At 41.4% G+C, this 22,894-nt stretch overlaps 1 protein-coding gene across 1 annotated transcript in view; it reads left to right on the forward strand.

Moving 5' to 3' along the window:
- Positions 1–938: 938 nt before the first annotated feature.
- GUCY1A2 (guanylate cyclase 1 soluble subunit alpha 2) overlaps positions 939–22,894 on the forward strand; it is a gene marked incomplete at its 5' end in the record, with an annotated part of 135,701 nt that continues 113,745 nt past the window's right edge. The window contains 3 exons of the mRNA XM_083855792.1: positions 939–1,193; positions 15,292–15,353; positions 15,829–15,950. Of these exons, the coding sequence (XP_083711918.1) occupies positions 939–1,193; positions 15,292–15,353; positions 15,829–15,950 (439 nt within the window). The remainder of the gene's footprint in view (positions 1,194–15,291; positions 15,354–15,828; positions 15,951–22,894) is intronic.

The raw sequence follows: 22,894 nt of genomic DNA on the forward strand, positions 1-22,894 counted from the left end.
CAGTCTTTTCTCCCCTTGCCAGGGCTGTAACATGAGAATTAAATCAGTTTCTTTGCTGTTACAGACACGACCTACAGTGTTAACGCGAGCAGCGCTTGCACAAAGACCACAACTTTTGCTCCTGAAAGCTGATGGCCGGCATCCCAACTCCCCAGCTTTTAAAATAATTTTTTTTTTCTTTAGCTTCAGCTTCCCTGATGCCATTTCAAAAGTTCTGTGGCGGTGAGGGCAGGCAGGGAGCGCTGAGGGCTTTCCCGGCCCAGGAGCTGCCAGGGAGCTGTCCAGCACCGCGCCGGGAACGGGGCGGCCACGGGAGGCCCTGGGCGTCTTCCCCGGTGCCTCCCCGGCAGCGCCGGGCCCCGCGGAGCCTGAGGGGCACCGGGCCAGCTCCCCCTCCACCCCTAGCCCGGCTCCAAGGCGCGGGGAGCACAGCGGAGCGCCCTTTCTGCCCTCACGGCAGCGCGGCCCTGCCCCGGGCCCGCCCCGCCGGGGCTGAGGGCACCTCCCCGGCCCGGGGCAGCGGGGCCGGGCGCCACAGGCGGCCAGCGGGGCGGGGGAGGCGGGAGGAGGAGGAGGAGGAGGAGGAGGAGGGGGAAAGGGCTCCAAACAACACGTGATCCCCGCGGAGCAGCGAGGGAGCCGGGGGAGGGGAGAGCGGGGCGGGCGGCCGAGGCAGAGGAGGGCAGCAGCCGCCGCGGTCGCCGCCGCCGCCGCTTTAAAGGCTCCGGGCGCGGCGCGGAGAGGCGCGGAGCGGGGCAGAGCCGAGGTCTGCGCCGCTGCCTCCCTCCTGCCCGCCCGCCCGGCCAGGGGCACCGCGGCCATGCCAGCCGGCCGCCCCCGCGCCCGCCCCGCTCGGCGCTGCCCGCCGCCCTTGCTGCCCGCCGCCCCGCGCTGAGCCCGGCCCGCCGCCGCCCCGCGCCCTGCCCGGCCCCGGCACCATGTCCCGCCGCAAGATCTCCTCGGAGTCCTTCAGCTCGCTGGGCTCCGACTGCCCGGAGACGAGCCCCGAGGAGGAGGGCGAGTGTCCCCTGTCCCGCCTCTGCTGGAACGGCAGCCGCAGCCCCCCCGGCCCCGCCGACACCCCCTTGGCCGCCGCCGCCGCGGCCACCGCCGGGACGCGCCGCGCTCCGCGCCGCCGGCGGGTCAACCTGGACTCGCTGGGCGAGAGCATCCGCCGGCTGACGGCCCCCGCGGTGAGTGCTCTCCCGCCGGGAAAGAGGCGGCCCTGCCTGTGCCCCGCTCCCGGGGGATCCGCGGGGTGGCTGGAGCCCGCTGCCTCTCCCTGCCCGCTCCGGCTGCGCCTGCCAGCCCCGCAAACCTGCGGGAGTAGGGCTGGTACGGCTCCCGGGGCTGCAAATCGGGTAATCGGGTCGGGAGTCGCGCTTGGGCGCAGCTGCCGCTTTGGCTGGGTTTATCATTTCTGCCGAGTCCCTTTCTGAATGAAGACAAAGTCATAAAGTGCTTATCACTTTATGACAACCACCAGCAACGTGGTTTTTTTTTTTTTTTTTTTTTTTTTTTTTTTTTTTTTTTTTTTTTAAATATGTAAGAACTTAAACCTGTATGATGTATGGCGTGCACATTGTTCTGAACAATGAGGGGATGTGAACTTGTTACATTTGTAGGGCTTTACCCCGTACTGAATAGGGTAAAGCAAAGTTCCGGCTCTGTGCGTTGGGAAATATTTCAGCAACAGATTTCCCTGTGCCTCCTGGATGCGCAGACATCCCTGACGGATCGGTTGCTTTAAAACAGACTTTGAAATCCACGACTTCGTGATTGTCTGGATGGCTGCACCTGTAGCTGAGAGTCAGGGACCCCTGTATGTATTAACATCAGGAGTGAATTCAGGTAGAGCCCGTAACAAATGCTGGTATAATTCTGTAAGACTGAAATCAGTGTCTCAGGAGTTCTCGTAGATTAGTGTAAAAAAGAAGGTTTTTCTCCAGCCTTTTTGTTATGATTGTGCCATGCTCCTGTGCATACATCTGTGATCGTTGCTAAAATTCCTACCTAAAGTCTCAGCTGCAACTGAATGTTTGTTTGGTCTCTGAGATAGTTTAATGTATTAAAGCATAAAGCATTAATGGCAACAAGTAGTCTTAATCTGCAGGACAACTGTATCTGCTGTTGTGGCATCAGATCATCTTTTTTCATATTATTAGGCAGCTCTGGAAATTCCTTATGAGTCTCATCACCATCAGCTCTCAGTTTGCCTTGCTTTTAATATACTCTTTTCTGTTTTGAGTTCAAGCGCTGGACAGGAGTAGAAAAGCTGTTTAATGGGAGAAGTTTTAGTGCATTTAATATAGCTAATAGTCATCCAGGTGCAGTTAAGATTTTTCTTTCCCATTGATTTTTTCCCTCTCCACTGGGAATCTGGTCTTGTAATGCAGATATTAATAGATGATATTTCAGGTGACCTGTCTTGTTTTAGTATATTAAAAAAAGGAGAAGCTATTTAATTTGATAGTAATGCAATGGTATAATTAGAGCATATGTTACCCCAAATATTTGAAGTGTTCAGAAGTAGTTCAGTGCAGTATTTTGAGATAACCTTAGCTTTTGTGTTTTCTAAGCTTTGACTGTTACCTCCTGTATTGTGTTGCTGTAAAAAACAATTACAGTTTTACAGATAAGTTGTTGAATTTGTTTTCAAAATAAGCATATTCCTTGAAATAAGACATGAATAAAACTCTGATAGATACAAGTCCTCTTTCTTCCCTGCTCACAGAGAAATTTTGTCTAAGAATGCAAAATTTTTGTCTGACTTGGTTTTGATGTCCCAAACAACAGCTTTCATGTTCTCCCTGGGAGGTAATTGTAGCAACCCTTGTTGCCAAAAATATAGGTTATTTTAAAATTTTAATGTTATACACATTACTTAAATTTTCGCATTTTATCTTGGCAACTACAGCTTCGTTCCCATCTTACACATTTTGGCATAAATTAATGTCATTAAGTCAAAGAAGTCTTGTTGTCCTAGTCTTGGTTTAAGAAAAGAACCAGGTCCCCTGCCTTTTCGTTTTTCACTCAGGAACCACTGTTGAGATGCCTTGTTATTTTGGTGCTTTCTTACTGAGTTCAGTGATACTGAATATATGCATTCATGCAACAAGTCAAGTTGTCATATGTCTAACACTTTGGATCTGATTATTTTTTCACATCTACTGATGTAAATCAAGAACAACTTTAATTAGAAGTAGACCCCCCCCTCCCCCGCCTATAAAATTGATTTAATAGGATTCATTTATGTTGTTAAATTAGAAGGCAAGTCTGAAGAGAGCACTGACAGATGTTCTTGCTAAACAAAAAGCTCTAATACTTTTATACAGATGTAGATAGATCTTCGTTCCATAATGCTATAGATAGGGGTCTCTGTTAAGTATATAAACATACTTATTTACATACAGATGTACATACAATATATCTAGCCTGCAAGGTTTAATATTGTCTCTTCAGACATGAATGCAGCAGTTATTTGTCCTTATCCCAACTTTCAAAGTTGAAGGATGCTGCAGGTTCCTGATGTTTATACTTAGCCGTAGTTCTTTGTGTTTTCCTTCAGCAATGACTAGAATTGAATTACTCAGTAAAATATTGTTTTGTGTTTTCACTGAAGAAAAATTCTGTGTGTGTATTTAATACTATTGTACCATGCAGAGAGTTCTCAGTGGTAGCAGGAGCTACTGAGAGCTGCTCTGGGCATGGGGAAAACCTTGAACAGCAGGAGGCAGCATCCAAGGGACAAAAGAGCATTGGGTACCCAACAGGGATGTCCATAGGCCAGGACAGCAAGAAGGCAGTGCAAACGGGCTATGTCTTGGGAGTGGTAGTCCGAAAATGTGTATGAAACTTATCTCCTGTGCAATTCATTCATGAGTTTGTACAGCTGTACTGTCAATTGTATGAGATTCTGTAGAACGAAGTGCAGTAATGAATTATTTGAGATATATTACACTAAAATATAATGAAAATAAGTTACTGCATTTTTTATCACTTGTAATCTTGGTCTCGGTTTTAGCTGAGTATGACTTTGCACAAACATTACCTTTTTGTGGAACTGTGGGAAAATACGAAAAAGTGAACCTTGCTGTATTGCAACCTTGAATCCACCCCATTCTCCTTGCTCCTGGACAACAACTTCTAGCACTTTCCAGCAGGCATGATATTCCACCTTTTCTCTTATACTGATTGCTCAAGATATTTTTGCTTCAGTAGTTATACTAAAGGATGTAGGGACCTGATCCTCAATCAGCACAGGTTCATTTTATGTCCCTGTGGGTTCGTAAATGTTTCCCTACACGCCTGGATGGGTGAAGAATTGCTACTGTTCGTCTGGAATGTGCTCACTGCAAACCCTCTCTTTTTTGAGCGCCAGAACTAGAAGGACGGTAGGGCTCACCTCCCACCAAAACAGCTGTGTATTTTGGGGAAAAGTGTGTGGTGATGAGACCTCCATCCACATCCACACTGGCATTCATGAGTAGGCTATGCTGGGGAAGCAGGGTGCAGTGGGCAGGGAGGCAGAGCAGCAGCAGTGCGAGGAGAGGCAGCTCTTTTGTCACGGCTGCACTCAGCAGACTGACTGTGCCTGAACATCTCATCCAGTTGCTGCCCTGCTGCCTTCCCCAGTACCAGCCTGCTGCCTAGCCAAGTGTCCTAACATCAGAAGGCTGTAGGCACAGCCCAGCACCACAGCCCGTGGGGTCAGGGAGCTGTGCTCAGCACCTGAGTGTGAAGAGGATGGTTGCTGGGACCAAACTGAGCTGCCCAGGGCAATAAACTCCAGGCTTTGCACACAGCCCTTGTGGCTCCATCGGCTCACGAGATCCTGGCAACAGTGCTCCCTGCATATTGCCCCATGACTGTCTCTGCCCTCTCTCAGCCTTTGATTCCTGTGATGTTCCCACAGGGCTGAGTAATTGTGAAGGCAGCTCCCATCCATTCTAACGTGTTCCTAGATCATGTTCGTGATGGAACACAGATGTCCGTCTGTCCTCCGTCATCTGAACTGCTGTCGAACGGTCTTTGGTTATGCACTCTGATCAGAGAGATCTGGAGCCAGATCCAGCTGTTCTCAAAACAAACAGTTGCTCTTGTCACCAGGCTGGGTTCAGTTTATTGGAGATAAATAATAAAATGTTGGGAACTTAACAGGGACATTGATTTATGACTTTGTTTTTAAGAAATAACTTGGTAATTATATGCACATCAGAAGCAAATTTAATGAAATATTCTCCTTTTGATTCCAGCTTTTTGTGTTCCATTTTAAAGGATGAATTTTACACCCACAAAGACATAAGTTTTGATTAATTATAAGTAGAGAACATGATACTATATGCTATTCATTATCAAAATAATATTTTCTGCCCTTAAGAGCTCTGCTATAGGGGAATGGTATCCTGGCACCAGTTGACGTAGTTTGATTCTTTGAAAGTGCAGTTTAGTATGTTACTGAATTCTAGTTCCTTGCAGCAATTTTCACATTTGCTCCAGTTCTGTCTTGACTTGTATCCAATACTAGGCTGAAAATAGAATCAAAATCAGAAGAAACATAATTTGTCACTGATTTGAAAAGTCAAATACTCTGCTCCCATCTAAGAGGCATAGGCTATCCCTAAAGGAACTGGGAGTGACTGGGCATGCATTCAGAGGAGTCTGTGTACCCCTAAGCACTGTGCTAATCTTTCTGAAACACAAATTACAGCATAAGACAGCATTAAACTGACTAACACTTCCATTTGATTTTATTTTCTGAAAGGCCAATGTAACACATTGCTTATAAAACTATTAAGTGAAAATCACTTCTGTTATACTTTCTTGTTAATTTGGGATTATTTCTGTTATTCTTTAAAGGCCCAGTTCAAAACACATTAAAGTAAGAACACTTTTTTCTTGTGTTATTTAGGAAGCTGCTGCTGGCTGCCGCCAAATCGTTTGAATTTAAGAACTGTCTTTTTGAATACAGCCCTTTCCCTGCCAGTGGAAGAGAAGGGAATGTGAAGGCAGTCGGTTATGTTAGTGTGTAGGCTATGACTTATGTCACAGAACTGCTGTAACTTCAAATTGCTTAATTGCAAGTGAATCCTACAGTGAGCGGAGGTGGGGTTTTGGCAGAAAGTTGCAGTGTAGCAGCTTATATCAAACGTGGCTCCATCATAAACCTCTACCACTCACTGTCCACGAATACTACTCCTTTTACTAGACTTACTTCTACTGCCTTGACAACTTGCTGCCAGTAGCAGGAGGGGTAGCAAATTGATTTTTGCATAAGATTTTGGGAAAAATTTGTACAAGGATTCCGAGCTCCTAATGACTTACATTAGCACGTTGGGTATAGCTAAGCCCTGCTGTTGTAGAAATGACTTCTGCCTGTCCTTCTGAATGAAATAAGGTAATGTCAAATGATACTTGTATCAGTGCTGTGATCAGCTTATTCACGTAGTAGCCCAGGCTGGATGAGCTTTACATGAATAACTTGTAAAGAATGTGGGTGTGAAGCATGAAAATGGTGAAGAGAGGCGCATTCTATGAGAAACGTCTAATTTCTGATTTCCACTGGCAAACAGAATGATTTTTTTTTTTCCTTTGGAGAGTATAATAAAACCAGACTCTTGCCGAGTATCTTTCAACTTAACATAGACAAAAGTCAGTTATACAGAAGGTCACACAAGCAGTCTGTAGTCAATCAATCTGTTATTTCATGGCCTGAAATAGAGCTGTGATGTCTTAAACTGGAACATTCAGGAAAATGTCATCAATATGAGCATTACAGTGGGTTTTGGTTGTTTGTCTTGTTCAGTAGTTTAACGTCTCATGCAATGGAAATTCAGCTTCATCAAATAAAATACTAAAATAATTATCTGCACCTAAGGGCTTGCAGCATTGTATTGACCTTGATGAAATTTTACTGAGTGTGAGTTTAAGCATTTGACATCTAATTCTTAGACCAGTTGCAGTAATACTGGCTTTCTTAATGTTTGTGTGGTTCCAGGCTGAATCTTAAGTTCCCTACAGTCCTTGGAGAAAACGTGTCTCAGAAACATTTATACGATGCAGACACGTTTGCTGCCTGGAAGCAGCGAGCATATCCCTGCTGGGGAAAAGGCTTGCCCACGGGCACATCTGACCCCCTGGCTGACAGAGCAGAGCGTGGCAGCACTAGTGGTAATCCCACAAAATTGATCTAAATTGCTTTGCACTTCTCTGCCTCTCCCCTGGCCAGAGTGTGCAGGTGCAAATAGAGAAAGACACAAGGGAGACAAGAATGTCGTGATCATTAATACATGCCCCTGTGAAAGCAGTGAGCCCTGGTGGCTGCATCAAAACGAGCGTGAGTGTCCTTCATTTGAAACTGTTTGAGCAGAGCCAGTTACCACTTCACAGCAGTTGGCTCTGCTCTGATCAAATGCATAATGTTAATACAGAGGAAAGCCTTCTCTTGCCTTCTACCTCTTGTGCTAATGTTAAAGGCTGCTATGAAGTGCTTTGAATAAAAGAAATTGTTCCGTCTTGTATCCAGATTCTTTCTACACGTCTGTTTGCCATCTCTCAAACTAAGTTTCAGAATGAAGATGAAAAACATCTGTGATTTGTCCATAGGTTTCAAAGAGATAAATACCTATGCAGAGCTGCATATGAAATTAGGTCCAGTTACACTAGGGAAATTGGTTCTTCTTCTATCTCAGCAGAAAAAAATCCTTGAAAAGGACTGACATATGAAGCTTTTCATTTCCTATCAGTCTGCTGGAATAGCACTGATGATTTTATGTAGTAGATATCGGTTGCATTAAAAGATGAACAGATAGCATTAGCAATAGATCATCTATTATAGTCTTACCTACTGAACATGTTCTGTCTGCAGCACAGGATAAACCTTCTGTCCATTCCAGACAAGGCTGAAATTCAGAGATTAACAAAGTGATCACAGCTGGTGTTATGAGGAATAGCACCCTAAGATATTTATCCTTCACTGTCAAGGAGTTAGGCTAGATGATCTAATAGGCAATTTCCATCTGTAATGTCTGTGATTCTTCTAGCTGAAAGGCAGCTGGGGATGCAGAACTTATAATTTCTAATCATTATTTAGCTCTGCTTTATTTCTTCACAGTGCTTGCATTGTTGCTGCGAAATAGTATTGGGTAAAATTCTTAATCTCAATGTTATTTATTAAATTAAGGCAATTCTCTGATGTGCACAAGTATTTCTCTGTGAAGAGGACCCCAGTTTGTATGAACTGAAGAGCAGAATGGTCTCAGGTTTATCTGCCAGTCGCGCTGAGCTCGGGCGCTGCACCCTCGTGTGGTCCCGTCTGGATCATCATGAGCTGTTGCAGGCAGCTTGTTTTGCCTCCAGCTGTCAGTCACCCTGCCCTGGATCCCCAGACAGTCCACTCCTGGGGATTATGCATCTTCCTCTCTTGATACCATATCTACTGCTAGTCATGGATGTCTGCAAGCAGGGTCTGCTTTTATCTAAAGTGAAAACATCTGGAATTGGGAAGCTGGTCTTCATGAAGAAAATGTATTTTTAGCTCAAATAGAAGCAGTTAAAAAATGAGTGCACCTTAAAACATTCAAAATCTAGAGAGCAAATGTATATTTTTTCCTGATTACATTATCAAAAGCACTATTAAACTTCTAAAGATTATTTCTTTTTTAAAATTTCAGATGATTGCTTATGTTGTGACTCTGTTCCTCCGTTTCTGATTTCTGTCTGTTCCCTTTCATTCCATTCTTCAGCTATTGGGAATGGGACAGGGAGGGATGCTGGCTGTGCAGGACCTGCTAGGGAGTCTTGTTCCTTTCTGCATCATCAGAACATTGCTGGGTGCCAAAGGAGCCTTCTTTTTCTTTTTCAGTTCTGCTTTTCCCTAGCTGCAGCAATTTCAATGCTTATCTCTCCACTCCTGGCACTTGGGAGTGTTGATAAATGTTTGTCTTCAGCTGGAGCCTTGATTCTTTGTTTACAGCCTCTTTAATTCAATATTTTGCTGACCAGAAGGACAGGGAGGGAACATTTTTTCACTGCTTACATGATCATGGGGTAAATATTAAAAATGCCCAGACTGAAAATGACTGTTTTGCCATTTATCTTCTTTTGGATGGGCCAGATGCACACCTGCCCGTGTGTGTTTACAGATCTGCAATCACCTAAGCACAAAGACTTGACTAAAATTGGTTTTGAAATATGAAAAAAGAAATGTTTTTCATTAATGAAGGATCACCAGCAGTGAATCTAGTAATTAAAATCGTACACATCTGCTGAGTTTGTGATTGAACACTTGAAATTTGAAGCGTTTAAAACTTCCAGTGTCACAGTGCTGGTTTGGCTGTACTTCCAGGCTCTCTTGCATGCAGGGGTGTGGATTCCTCTGGGAAGGACTTCGCAACTCCCCAGGGTACAGCAGTGTGGGGGAGCCCCCTGACCCAATGGACATAATTGAAGAAATTCTGATAGAAGCAAAGTGGTTTCTAGCAGAGCCTGTTATGCTCTTCAGTGCTTCAACTTCCACGTTTAAAATTTTAAGCACTCAAGTTTTTAACAGCATGACTGCTGAAACCCTTCTGAAGCTCAGCTAGGAGCCACTTAGCTTTTCCAAGGAAAAAATCTTTGAAACTTTGTTAGGGTTAAGAAGGAGCAGTCTGTGTACCTGACTGCTCTCTTGGCAGCATTCTATACAGCCCCTTTCTTCCCTGATTCCATCTAGGTATCTTAAGATGCAAAAGGAATGGCATGGAGAATTTGAAACAGCATTTATGTAAATTTAGACTGAGTCATCTGGGATACTGTGTGCAGTTCTGTCACCTCAGTGTGGGGTTTGTCTGTCCTTACCTAAACATTTTAAGATGTCGAAGTCTATAGCAATCACTCAATGTCTCTTCTAGACAAAAGAATGAAATGGGTATTTATAAAGACAGTCCTCAAGCACGTATTAGGTGCCAACCAGAGGATGAAATGAATCACTGTGGGTGCCTGCAGTTGGGCAGATGAGCTCTAACATTTATTTCCAAAGGTGTTGCAATCAAATGAAAGACATTTCAGAGGCAACAGAAAATGGCTAGAGAATAGGCTAAAATATCTGTCCTCTGAGAAGATTGGAAAGTTTACGTTTGATTGCCTTAGGAAAGACATTTGTAAGAAGAGATGCAGTTCAAAAGGAAGTTCTTTCCCCTTTGCCTTGAAAACCGAGGAGTGAAGCTGCAATAAGAGAAAACTGAACTCAACCAAAAAAACCAACCCACAGTTTAAACTATAATCCTTTTTCAAAAGAAGTTGTATGAGTTTAAAAAACATGAATATTTCAAGTTCATTTAGACAAATATCTTCATAAAATTTTTCTCCAGTTAGTCATAAAAGGAGTTTTGAGGAGCTATTACTCCTCTGTTTTCTTGAGTTGAACCAGTTCTGCACTACTGGAGAGCAGGACGAGATCCAGCAGGAAGGGTGCATTTCTCTGGGAGTGAATCTTGTAAACTGTGGTGGCTGGGGGAGCGACAGTGGCTGTCGTGGCAGGGGTGCCACTGCGATTGCTGCCTGGTGGTGCCCAAAGCTGGGTGCTCTGCTCAGAGAGCAGTGAGGTGCCAGGGGGAAGAGCTGTTGTATTGTGAGCAGGCTGTACACATTAGGGAGGATGGACAGGTCTTTCCAGAGGCCCTGCAGAGCCAAGAACCTGAGCTCCATGTGGAAAGGAAGGAGAGAAAAATAGAGATAAGCTTTGAGAGTCAAGGGTGGAAACTTTCAAGATGAGGGAGGCTGGAGGTTGGTTACTGCTGGCAGCATAACTAAGCCCCTGTTACACCTGTGCTTCATCAGGTACATAGAAGGTAAAATGCCCTGTGAAGAGGTGGGAGAGATGAGCTCCCTCCCTTTGGATGGGGTAGCAGATCCAGAAGAGCCTCAACCCTTAGAAGCTTCCAGAAGAGGAGGGTGGTAGGTATCAGAAGCTCTCTCCTGAGGAGACAGAAGGCCTCATGTGCCAGCCTGCCGTGCTGACACAGAGGGTTTGCTGCTTGCCAAGAGCTCGCACATCAGCATTGCAAAGAGGCTGCCAAAGCTTGTTTTGTCTCCTGGACTATGACCACTGCTGCTCATCCATGTGGGCACCAGTGATGCAGCCAGAGGAGGCCTTGAACATGTCAGAAGTGACCACATGGCTTTGGGTGCAAGTGCCCAGCTGGGGTCTCCTCAATCCTAGAGGCACATCTAGTAGACAGTCTGTAGCTGTGTTGGTGGTGTTGCTGGCAGGGCTGTGATCTCCATAGACATGGGGTATGCTCTGAGGAGCAAGGACTGCTGAGCAGGAACCTGACAAAGTGAGCTGAGGTAATTTCTAATTGGTTGCACGACCTTGTAAAGGGGGCTTTAAATGATGCTTATTAAGGAAGAGGGTTCATTCTCTGAAGAAAAAGGTGAGCAGAAAGATGTAGTCTACAGCTCAACTGAGCAGGGTGTGTAGGGGATATGGAGCCAGGCTTTCCATGAGGTTACAGAGTGGAAGAAGGATGAGAGGCTAAAAAGCTGAAAGATGGGAGTTGAAAATCAGAATTATGGAAGGAAATAAGATCTCATGAGGCTGTTCAGATGCTGGCACAAGTTTCTCAGACAGGTTGTGAGACTGTCATCCTTGGAGACACTCAAAACTTGTCTGAAGAATGACCTGAGCAACCAGTTGTAACTCAAATTACTTTGAGTAGGATGTTGGTCTACAAGAACTCCAGACCTCCAGCTTTCCAAGCTATATGACTCATTGATCAGTCATTTTTTACAAATTATTCTGACACATTAGGGTTAACCATGGCCTGATGTCTGAATTCATAGTTATTTTAGGGAAGTCCTCTATTCTCTGCCATGCAAGAGATTAGTCTGAGTATCTCCAGTGTTCCCTTATACCTTATAGATCATCATCCCATATGGAGCTTGGATGTGATCTGGTATGACAATCCTTGGATTAATTTACAGTTAGGAATAACAATAATTTGTTGGATTTGTCCTTAGGCACATGAACTGATAGGACTATTTGTGATGCATACAAATATTAGTCAACCATCATAATCAAAAGAAATTGTTGACATTTAATTGTTTAGATAATAGTCACTGGCTTACATTTGCATGAAATCCTTTAATTTTAAATAGGCATGAAGCTTTACAATCTCTTCAGTAAGTAAGTGGCACTGAGTACCTACAGGGCATTACAGTGGAGGAGGTGTGTGGTTAAAGGCTGTCTTTTACCTCCTTGGGTGGTAGAACTCTGCTTCTGGGAGACGTCACATGTGCCATGCTGCTAGGAGAAGGTTTAGCTATTTTGCCTCCATCCAGTCTTGTTGCTGGATACAGAAGAGAGGTGGGAATGTTTTCTTGCTCTTTCTCTGTCTCATGGGCAATGCATTATCAGTAGTGGAAGAAGCAGTGCACCAAACTGCCCTTGTGGGAAGCTGTAAACAGGTGTCATATCTCTTCTCACTGTTTTGTTTAGACATGGCCCTGGTTACAGAATTATATCTGTAGCAAAATGACATTCACCAGTGATGAAATACAGCAAACTGAGAAGGTGAGCATGGCGGCTATTTAACGATGCGCAGCAACATGCCATAATAATTCTTGTCAGAGATGAAGAAAGACTTTGTGACTCCCTGGATCAGTTTTCCTTCTGGCTCTGAGCACATTATATCGAGCTCTGTTTATAACCCATGTTTTAACAGTAAATCCTATTTTTGCCTGTACTTAATTTCTGAGATTTGATAGAATTTGCCAGTGAAAAGGGTTGTGGGTTCATGGGGTTATTTAGAAATGTCTGATAACATCTAGGTGACTGATTTAGCTTTCAGAAGAGAAAGTTAACATGGGATTTTTTTTTATCTCCCATTCAAGATGATTTTTCCCTGGTTAAGGAGTGCAGTATGTGTGCCAGACATGAGAAGGACAAAGACAATCTGTGGACAATTGCTCAGGTGTTCTAAACTGAGAAACTTTCTTGAAAAGACAAAAAGCTGTTTTTCTTCTGCCGTGATACCAAGCATTGCTGCATTCCACATGCTTGCTGTAAAAGCACTTTGGGACAACCAGAATGGAGATGTAATTTAACAATCAAACATTTCTATTATTCCCTATTTCATGTCAGAGGAGTTGCCAGTGGAGTACTGATGTTCTGTGTGTAGGGAGTGGGGCTGACTGAAATGCTGTGTGGTGATGGGAAATGGCAGCACTCACTTCTTTGCTTAAAGCTATTCTGCTTTGCTTTGTTGCTGGTGTGAGAAAATACATCTCTTCTGTATGTAAAGGGTGGATTTTTCTGCCTGCTGAGCACAGGAAATCTTCTGAGGCTCTGTGAGAACATGCCATTATATATATTTGTAGCCCATTAGACCTAAGGACTTCAACACCTGCTGTACCACTGAGAAGGAGATGATTTTTTGATAAATGATGGTTTCATTCATATGGTGCTTCCATTGTGTTTTACAAGAGAACATGCAACTTTTAAAGCCTTTTGGCACAGGTGACTTAGCTCCCACAGAGAAGTAAAGGGATTATATGATACAGAGTTAACAAGAAAAACCTCTTTCAAGGTTTGCATCTATGTTGAGCTTATTTTTTGTTCATAGGATCATAGAATAGTTTGGGTTGGAAGAGACCTTTAAAGGTCCTCTGGTCCATCATCTCTGGAATGAGCAAGGGCATCTTCAGCTAAATTGGGTTGCCCAGAGCCCCATCCAACTTGACCTTGAATGTTTCCAGGAATGGGTCACCTAACACTTCTCTGGACAACCTGTTCCAGTTTTTCACCACCCTTGCTGTAAAAATCTTATTTCTTATATCTAGTCTAATTCTATCCTCTTCTAGTTTTAAACCATTGCCCTTGTCCTACTGCAACAGGCCCTGCTAAAAGTTTTCCCCATCTTTCCTATAAGCCCTCTTATGCTCTTGTTGAGTGCATGCATTTCAATTTTAAATTTTTACAATATAATATATTTTTTTAATTCAAAAGTGTAGATGCTTTCTTGCAGTTTGATATTAGAAAATAATTTTTTTTGCAGTCATACAAACCTAGTGTAGCCTGGTATATAGTTTTCTCTTCCTGCTGTTATCAGGACAGATGACTCCCTCTGTGAACTCATGAGCAAGAGCTTGAGCAAGGTAGAAAGCTCAGCTCTTGAACTGCTGAATCTGTAGGTTGGTACGCAAAATTTGAGACTTTCAAAGGTAATTGTTGTTTTAGAATGCATTTGCTCTAATTAGGGGCATTTTGATTATTACTTTCTAAAACAATTAGATGTCTATTCGAAAAGACAGACAAAGACCAAACATCTCTAAAATTTCAGTGTGTGTTGTTGTGAGTGTGATCAAAATGTCCATGTATGCTTTTGATACAGAAGAAAAGCTTATAAATCTCATTTATGTATCTCTGACTTCTGGCAGCAGGTCAAAATAGACAGGTGAAGAACCTCAGATTTGATACAAATCAATAATTTTGGAGGAATAAAATTTTGCCCTAAGTGCCTTGGAAAATTCAAAAGAGACAATTACATGGATATCACATGTCCTTTATTTGCCCAAATATCTCTCATGAATTCATTCAAAATAATGATAGCCTCAGCAGCAGTAATAGTAAGAAAATAAACATTTATATACATAAGTACTTTTGTGAACACTCTAGTAGTGGTAATAATGCAAATAAAGACAATTATGCACATATGTAGTTTGCTGAACACCTATTAAAATGAAATAGCATAGAAATGCTTGAAGCGTGTCATGATTTTCTTTTGATGAACTTAATTTTCTTGGTAATCTGAAAGATGAATGAAGAGTTATAGCTTGTCAGGAAAATAAGCCAAAATAAATTGCATCTTCATAATATTCTTTATTAGAAAATGCTCTAGGGACTATATAGAGTTTAAAAACTCAATGCCTTTTCCTGGTGATACTTTCATCACAAAATAATGGCATTTTCTTGCAGACTATTTCAAATTAATTATTTTAAATTAGTGAGATAGTTGGTGGGTGATAGTTTTTGAGAGCTGTTTTTGAGAGTGAAGTGGCTCCTTTGTTATGTGCAACTAGCCTTATAAGCAGTATTAATTATGATGCACTGTAAAATTCTTCCTGTTTCAATGGTAAAGTAAGATACAAGGAATGAATAATAATATTTCATAACTGTTGTTGCAATGGGCATATGGCTGGTAGAAGATAAAGAGGAGTAAAACTGGAGAAAAATAGTGTGTTAATAGATCTGTTAATTGAACTGTGCTACAATTCCCTAATCTCACAATTTTAAAAATTATTCTTCCGTAGCCTCAGACCATTCGACAGACTCTTCAAAAGACACTGCAGTATTTTGAGCATCAAGTTATTGGGTAAGTGTTAATGTGAGGTAGCAAAAGGTGCGTGGTAGTGTTTTGCTTTGTGCTTTCCATTTCACAGCTTTGCATGATAAGCTTTTAAATTTAATTTTTAATTTTTTCTCTCCGATTTTTAGAGACGCTTTGGAATAGCAATACATAATCTGGATGTAAATGGCAAACTGCTGTTCAGTCCTACAGTCCCGTCAGACGGTGACTGCTTAATGAACTCCAATGTTTCATATAAAAAGAGAATAGCCCATCTTTTTCTGTCGTAGAATATCAGGTTGGAAAGGGACCCCAAAGCTCATCTAGTCCAACCTTTCTTGGCAGAAGCATGGTCTAGGCAAGATGGCTCAGCACTCTGCCCAGCTGAATCTTGAAATTGCCCATCGTTGGGAGGTCTTAATCCTTTGCCACCACTTCTGAAAGACATTTGTTGACTTTGCATTTGTATAAGGAGTTGTTATAACTCTTTTTTTTCCTGTAGTTACAGAGATGCAGAGAAGAATTTTCACAATATAGCAAACAGATGCTCCTATACAGACTGCTCGGGCAATGAGGAAACTGAAGATGTCTCAGGAATTCTCCAGTGTACAGCGAATGTACTTGGTATGTGTTTTTTCAAGGGAATTTGTTTCCTTTAGTTGGAAGGAAAGTTTACTGACCATCCTAATGCCAACAATGAAGCCAGAAATTTTTGCTTCACCCACAGAAATTTAGGATATAGGCAGCAACATACCAGTGCACTGTTACTACATTTGTTTCCTTTTCTACATACATTTTTAGCCCCTAAGACAATCCAGATTTAATTGTCAGAGGAGGCGGTGAACGTGTATTGTGCAATACCCAGTGATTTGAGAAGTTTCAAAGGCTTTTGGCAATTGGACTTGCTTCTCTGCAGGCCTTGGAATTATCTCTAGTGTTTTTATAGGGGTTCTGCAGAACAACAGACACTTTTGTCTGTGGGCCTGGTGGATAAAGGGCCTGAGAAACAGCAGCAGGGTGTACCTGAGACGTGAAACATTCTGGAAACTTAGATTTTCTTCGGCAAGAAGCACAACACTGAAATCTGACTGTATGTGATAATTGAAGATAAGTTTTAACTTCCATGTCAGGGGAATTTTGTGAGGTGATAGTCTGCTCGTGTTTTGGTCTTTACCATTGCATCCTGCTGACTTAAAATACTTTTGGAGGATATGCATTGTGTATCTGTCTTTTCTACTGTAAACTGTTAAACAGACTTGGTGTGTTCTGTGAAACAGCAAACAAGATCTGGTTTAGAGATGTCTGTGTTTCACTGACGTTTAAAATGCCTTTTTTTTTTTTTTTTTTTGCTATCCAGTGCCTTATTCTGTAAAATGCTAGGTGCTGTCAGGGATATTCTATGTGCCTTTAACTACTGCTAGAAGGAGATGATATTTTGTATTTTGCACGTGTGGTCATGGAGAGAATTGAGAAGAAATTAAATTCTAAATGTGTCCAGTGTTAGTTACCTTTTTTTTTTAATTTTAAAATATTTGCACGCTAGCTCTCTGAAACAAATGCTATGAGTGATAAGGCAGGACTCATGCAAAGCAGAGACTTTTCATGTTATCAGGTGCATATTAATATTACAAAATGCCAGACTAGACATTCAGTCCATCTTTCACCGTGACACAAAGTATGTGTTCTAAGAAACGGTTATGAATAATTTTTTACCTTCATAGTGCTTTTAAAGAAATATGTTGGTCCTAGTACCTCAGCATGGCTGAGTAATGTGCAACCTGGTTCTTCAGTGGTATCCTCATAATACATGTTTATTAGGGCCAGATTGGACTTTTGGGACCAAAGTATAGGGATAACATCTAAGCATTACTGTCTTGGGGAACTATTAAAATGGGCTTTGTTGAAAATTAGGTTGCAGAGACGTTTTCTTGGACAAGTTCAGCTCTTAAAGAATGAGTTCTTAGCAATAAAACTCCCTTCAGTATGAGCAAAACACTAAAAAATTTAAAAGCAATGCTTCTCCCTATCTGAGATAAGAACATAAGGGAATGAGGAGTAAACCTAGGTCATTTTAATTGTAGCTCCTATCACAACAGGTAAATAAGTAATGGAACCTGTGTAATTAATTCTCACATATGCAGTTATTTTTCTTGTTGAATAAGGACCGGTAAGAGCTGCCTTTGTGAAAGAGAGATGTAACCACTGGGGTGTGTACCTAGAGCAACTGGCATTGCTGAGACAGGAGGTGAGCATGGATCTGACTGTGATGAGGGCTAGAGAAACTGTTGAACCCAATCTGGCTCTTAGTTTATTTATATGAGCAGTAGGAGGCACTTGCTGTCCAGGGCTGGAGGAAAATGTTTCCTTAAAGGTGTTTGGAAGCATCTTCCTGCTCTCTGACCTTAGATACTGCCAACATGACTCACCTCTTTCCATCTTCTAACCACCTCTAAAATAGTCATTTGGCATTCCTTATTCATCAAAAGATTGCAAATGCTGAGATCTTTGGTAAGCCTGGAAGACTGTGAGCAGATGCTTCACACCATGGTCCTGGTGCTTACGCTGCTCACAGGGAAGTGCTGACTACAAGCTGTTCACTCAGCTCGATGCATGTGATTTACCATGTATGAATACTGCAATTTTCCTCTTGTCAAGTCAGCACTAAAGTGTGCCACCATCATCCTGCAGTGCAAGAACCTGATTCTCCTTGTCTCCTTGCTGAGTTGGTCTGCTACAAGTTTAGACATCAATAGAAGTCTCCCTGCTTTAAACCACTGTAACTAAAGGAACCCATGTCCATCATGTTTACATGCTGTAAACTCTGTATGGTACCAGATCAGTCACATCGTTTTCCTTTGTGATGACAGCTTCTGATGCCAGAGTACTTAATTTAATGTTCAGTCCTTTCAAAAATAGTCCAGATGGCTTCCTGATGGACTCTGCTTTCATTAATTGGTGCTTTTACACTGTCCTTCATAAGCATATAGAAACAGAGAATCCTTTAGGTTGAAAAAGAACTTTAAGATCAAGTCCAATTGTTAATGCAGCACTGCCAAGTCCACCACTAAACTGTGTTCAGAAGAGATGACAGTGTTGGTTTGAACTTATTTTAGAAATAATGATAAGAGAAAGATATCCATGATGAAGTATGTTATGTGGATTACTACCGCATTTCTTTCTTAGGTGACTATAAACTTATACTGAGGTATGTTAAAGAGAAAACTTGTATCTGAAGAGATTTCTTATTTGACCTTTTATTCTTTCTATGCCTCAATTTCCCATCTGTATAATGGAGATAACAGGATTTTTTTAATCCTTTAAACCATATGTCAGTGCTATTCAGATTTCAACCTTCTTGAAGTAAAGACATTTTCATACCCTTTGTACATTCAGCATTTTGAGCAATGACAGCAAATCTCGTTTGGGACTGCTTTTGTCCTCATGATTTAAAATAATTTGATTTCAAGTAAGATTAGAGTGTGCATTTTTACTTAAATGCTGCCAGAATAAAGCAGAAGACCTTCATGTAGCTGCAAATTAAAACCTGGGCAACAAGAAATCACAGATCAAAACTTTTTTTGTTGTTTTGTAAGTGCTATTGTAAGGAATTTATTCCAGGACATAAAGCCTTCATGACCTATCTCCTGTTTATTTTTTTGGTAGATATTCAAAGAGGGTCTGTGCTACTGAGGTTTACAAAGCAGTGGAGAAAAAGCCCGATTTTCCTTTTTGAACCTCTCTCAGTGATATTTCTCACATCCAAAATACAGGAGTCAGATAAAAATTGTACAGCCTTCACCTGACCTCCTCCAACCACTCTTTTCACACACTGCAAACAATTAATGTAGCCTTTGTGAATGTGAACTATTTTTCACTCTAATGTAGCCTTTGTGAATGTGAACTATTTTTCACTCTTCAGTCCTTCACAGGGAAGAAAAAGGAAGGAATATTTGCTAAGGCAGTTACCTTTCTTTTAAATAGCATCCGTTTCCTTTGGAGCCTCTTTGCATATTGCTGAGGAACTCTGTAATCTGTCCTCACTTTGATAGTGAAACTAATGCAAAGTAACCTAAATTCATAAAGTCATGTAAAAAGAGCTCTTGTGTAAAATCTGCAAAGTAGCAGTAGTTATTCATACCCAGTCTCTAACGACATGGAAGAAGTGTTGTCTTTGAAAGCCTATTTGTGTATTTTAGACTGCAGTAGCTAAATTGTGTATAGTGCAGCAGTGTGTTAGATACACTGTATAAATAACACTTGGTACACAGTCTGAAATTACAAATGCACTTGTATCAGATCATTGTTTCAGCAGAAAGTCCTGGAGAAGTAATTTCACCTACCTGACTTTCCATTGCTTGAGGTACGGAAAAAAAAATCTCCTCCATCTTTTTTAATTAGAGCAAATAATTTATACAACAGATTTTTTTTTTTTTTCATGTCATAAAAATTCAGCTCCTAAAATTTTACTACAATGACTTCGTTTTCCTTAAAAAATGCACAGCACATATCAATGGCTAAGTCAGCTCTGCATGTGGATTCAAGTGTATTGCAAGAATTTTTTCCTGTTAGGCATTTGTAACTTACGGGATAGTAATGCTCTTTCTTTTGATTTTGCTTTGGAGAGCGGTGTGAGGAATTTGCTTGTCTATCTCTCTGGGCATCTTCTGTTTGGAGGATGATATGGCGCAGTTGCAATTCCCTAGGGATTCCCTAATACCCTAGTGATAACTTGTATGGAATCCTGGCCCAGAGCCCTGTCCTGTCAGGGAGATAAATCACATTTCTGGATTGAGCCTCCCCAAAACACCAAGGAGGAGGTGGAATCCATTGTTAGTGTAAGGTTTTACAGAGTTCCTGCTCTGGGTGACATTTGCTTGTCACTACCAAAGAGAACATGTGCTGCAGGCTGCTTTATATAGGGCAAATCACTTCATGCCTAAATATATCTTGCAGAGCTGATCCTTCATTTAGTACAAAGGGCATAATTCCATAAAAGTCATTTGTTCTCTGTACATTTGTCAAAGTTAAAGATCTGTGTTTCCTTTACGAAACTAAGAAGATCTTAGCTTTTACATGAGGCAATGGCATGAAGCTGTGTGAGAGTAGGTTTAGGATGGATGTTAGAAAAAGATTCTTCACCCAGAGGGTGGCTGAGAGATTCACTGAGGTGAAGGCTATTCAGTTTTTATTTTTATAGTCTTTAATTGCTCCACTGCTGAGCACTTGGGAAGTGGTGACAGTGCCAACCTGACAGAACTCAAGGAGTGCTTGGACAATGTTCTCAGGCACTGTGATTCTTGGGTGTGTCCTGTGCAGGGCTAGGAGTTGGATTTTGATGATCCTTGTGGGTCCCTTCCAACTCAGAATATTCCATGCTTCTATGCTACTCTGTTGTTAAAGAGGAATAAATTTGGAATCATTCTGATAGCTATTGAATGACAACTGAGAAATACTATGTTTGAAGAGGCAGGAAATAATTGAAAAGGAGGTGCCAGGACAGAGCCTACCATGAGATTAGACCAGGTGTAGTGTTTGGAAAAGGTAAACAAAGGTTTGGTACACTGACTGCTTGGGAAGTATCTGAGAACTGTAAATGCTTAGATATTGAAAGTATATAAATTTCTATCACTTCCCTCTGCACTAAGAACTGCATATAGTCATTAGGATGCAACTAATTTAGGATACACGGCCTGATTTATAATTAAAGTTGTTGGTTTACAAATGGCATAAAAGGAAATGTTACACGGCCCAGAGGATTGGCAATACTAATGGATTCTAATAATACTTTATCCTGGAGGGTCTAAGCTATACACACAGGGCTCCTGTTATTTAGCAGATGTTACAGTACACTGGCAACACAGAAGTAATCTAAACAGAAAGCACATAATTCATGTGATCTCAAAACTGAGATGAATACATCTCAATTAGAAAAGGACGAACATTTATACCAAATGGCCTTAGACATCCCACTCTTCTCAAATCAGAGCTATTTATTGTTAGAAAGCAGATGAACTACTAGCAGATAATGAGTGGTTTGAAATGATGATGTACAATAGCATCTTGCAGAAGTCTATTTATAAAGAACATATTCTGGCCATGATTCATTGACTAAATGTAGGTGTTTGTCATTATCTGAGGTGCTGTGAAGTATCTTGTGGCCTCTGTCAAACCTTCAAAAATGTGTAGGTCTCCCTCATCTTGTCAGATATGGTAGCTATCTCTTGGTTCTTTTGTAGATGTCTTGGATGCCTTCTAGAAGACTCAAGGAGCATTAGAGTTCTATATTTAGTCAGATGAGTTTAGCCCTTTATATATGTGAGGAGTTATGAGAGATGATTTTGCATTTCATAGGAAGAGTTTTTAGATTTCATTGCAATTTTACTCATTCCAGGAAGTGCAGTTCTGCTCCCTATGTTAATTCAAAGACATATATATTTATTTTATTGAAAAGAAATCCTTATTACTGTTTAATCTCTAGAACTACCATGAAACAAACCTGGTCTGCCTGATTTATAGGAACTACTAATCCAATGGTTGGAGTTTTCATTTAATAAGCCCTGCACAAATATAAGGAGTGAGCTTCCCAGGTTGAGGTGGGGGACATAAAATCATGATAGTTTTGCTTGACATAGCTTGGCTTTGCTTGCAGAATTGGCTGCTACTGAGAGCACTATGTGGGGGCAAAAACCCCTTCCATTGCCTGTTCTTAATATCTCATGTGAGCTTCCAGTGTCAACAGTTTTGAGCAGAATCTTTTATATTTATGTTGAGAATTGGTGATCAGCTCCTCACCAAGAGGCAGTAATTACAATGATATTTCTATCACTGATCAGAGGACAAGGAAAGAAACCACCTCATTAGAAACAGGTAAAGGAAATATTATAGGTGAACAAATGTCAGGAATTCTTTTTAACAGCAGTTCTCATTTATATTCTGTGAAATCTCAAAAGATATGCAGGCGCTGCATGTCATTGTAAGAGAAGTGTTGTAAAGATTTTTCAGTTGTGTTACAACCATATGTAAAGGCATAAAATGATGTTACTGTATTTATATAAAAACCACCAAAAAGGTAATATAAAAATGCTATCTGTATTTCCAGGATGATCTAAATTCACAATTATAATGAAGTAGACTCAAAGTCTTTTATATAGTAATTAGATACTGGTACTAGGCTCACTTACAAGCCAAATGATTCATCTAATGTACCTTCAGCATTAATCTATACACAAGAAAACCTTTTTTATTCAGAGACTAAATGTTGCTTTCCCTACCGTCTGAAATAATTCTTTGGAATTCTGAACTGCCACCTGTCTTTCTGTCCACAGGTCTGTTTTAGGAAAAGACGTTACTGATGCCAAAAATTTGATAATCCAAAAACACTTAAGAGATACTTGCTATAACTGGAGGTGGCAAATTCTGCTTCTGTTCACAGTATGAGATCTGGAATTGCATATTTAATTGTTCCAGACCCTTAAGGTTTGATATTTACAGATTCTGAATGATATCTCAGAAAAAAAAAGAAAAAAAAAGGTATTTTTCAATGCCAGATGAGTCAGATGCTGGCCACT

The sequence above is a fragment of the Zosterops lateralis genome (genome assembly GCF_965231275.1).
Source record: "Zosterops lateralis genome assembly, chromosome: 2".
Taxonomy (NCBI): domain Eukaryota; kingdom Metazoa; phylum Chordata; class Aves; order Passeriformes; family Zosteropidae; genus Zosterops; species Zosterops lateralis.